The sequence below is a fragment of the Loa loa genome (assembly GCF_000183805.2).
Source record: "Loa loa unplaced genomic scaffold supercont3.3639, whole genome shotgun sequence".
Taxonomy (NCBI): Eukaryota; Metazoa; Nematoda; class Chromadorea; order Rhabditida; family Onchocercidae; genus Loa; species Loa loa.
In genome coordinates, this window is record NW_018111817.1 from 1 (window position 1) to 904 (window position 904).

Here is a 904-nt window from a genome sequence, read left to right on the forward strand (position 1 = left end):
TCCCATATATTATAACAACAGTAATTATTAGCAGAACTGGTTGTTTTTTTAAATTAATTATCAAAAATTCGATTTGTTCATCCGATCCTTCGTAATCGCCCGACATTATAAGAGTTTTTCAGAAAAGCGAATTTATGAATGTCCTTATGTCGGATGTACTTTGCGCACGAGCAGTCTCAACGAATATAAAGAACACAAGAATGCGCACGACGAACCATTTATTTACGAATGTAAAGAACCCAATTGTGGGAAAAAGTACAGTCATAGCATATTATTTGAGTGTCACAAGAATAGAAAACATCGACCATATCAACCTAAATGTCAATGCGAAAAGTGCGGGAAATTGTTCAGCCGCAAGGACAACTTGAAAAGACATCAGAAGGGATGCTTCGGAACTTCTTGTTAGTTTCGCAAATTTCAACGCTATCAATGCTATGATCAAAGTGTAGCAGCCAATTTATAATTTCATCTTAATATTAGAATTTCAAATGCTTTATTTTTATTCTCTTTATTATTCATATTTCATAGAAATGGCATGATTGACAACGATACATAAAAATTCGAAATTAAACGTTTAGATGTACAAAATGCGTTTAAAAAGTATATGAACAACTCGTAATCGCAAAAGTTAATGTAATAAAGCAACTTTAATAAGGGAAATATGTTCATCCAATGATTTGTAACAGCATCACAGACAGATTTTAATGCAAATTTTAATGTTGATTAATTAACTAGAATTGCTTTTCTTCCATTTGTGTTGTTTATAACAATGAGTATTCAAATTCCCGATATATAAATACACCCCATAATGGGCGCCGATATTTTTGCCCTTTTTGGTTATGTAATTCGACTGATGTTAATTTGATGAATGTATTTAATGAGAAGTTTTGGGAAAATTTCTCAT

The 904-nt window shown here is 31.5% G+C and overlaps 1 protein-coding gene across 1 annotated transcript; it reads left to right on the forward strand.

Annotated features, from left to right (window-relative positions):
* Positions 1-122: 122 nt before the first annotated feature.
* Positions 123-368, forward strand: LOAG_16028 (zinc finger protein; the record flags this gene model as incomplete). Its single annotated transcript, XM_003151514.1, has 1 exon — positions 123-368. A coding segment is annotated over one exon (246 nt), but the record flags the coding sequence as incomplete, so codon positions are not given.
* Positions 369-904: the final 536 nt, after the last annotated feature.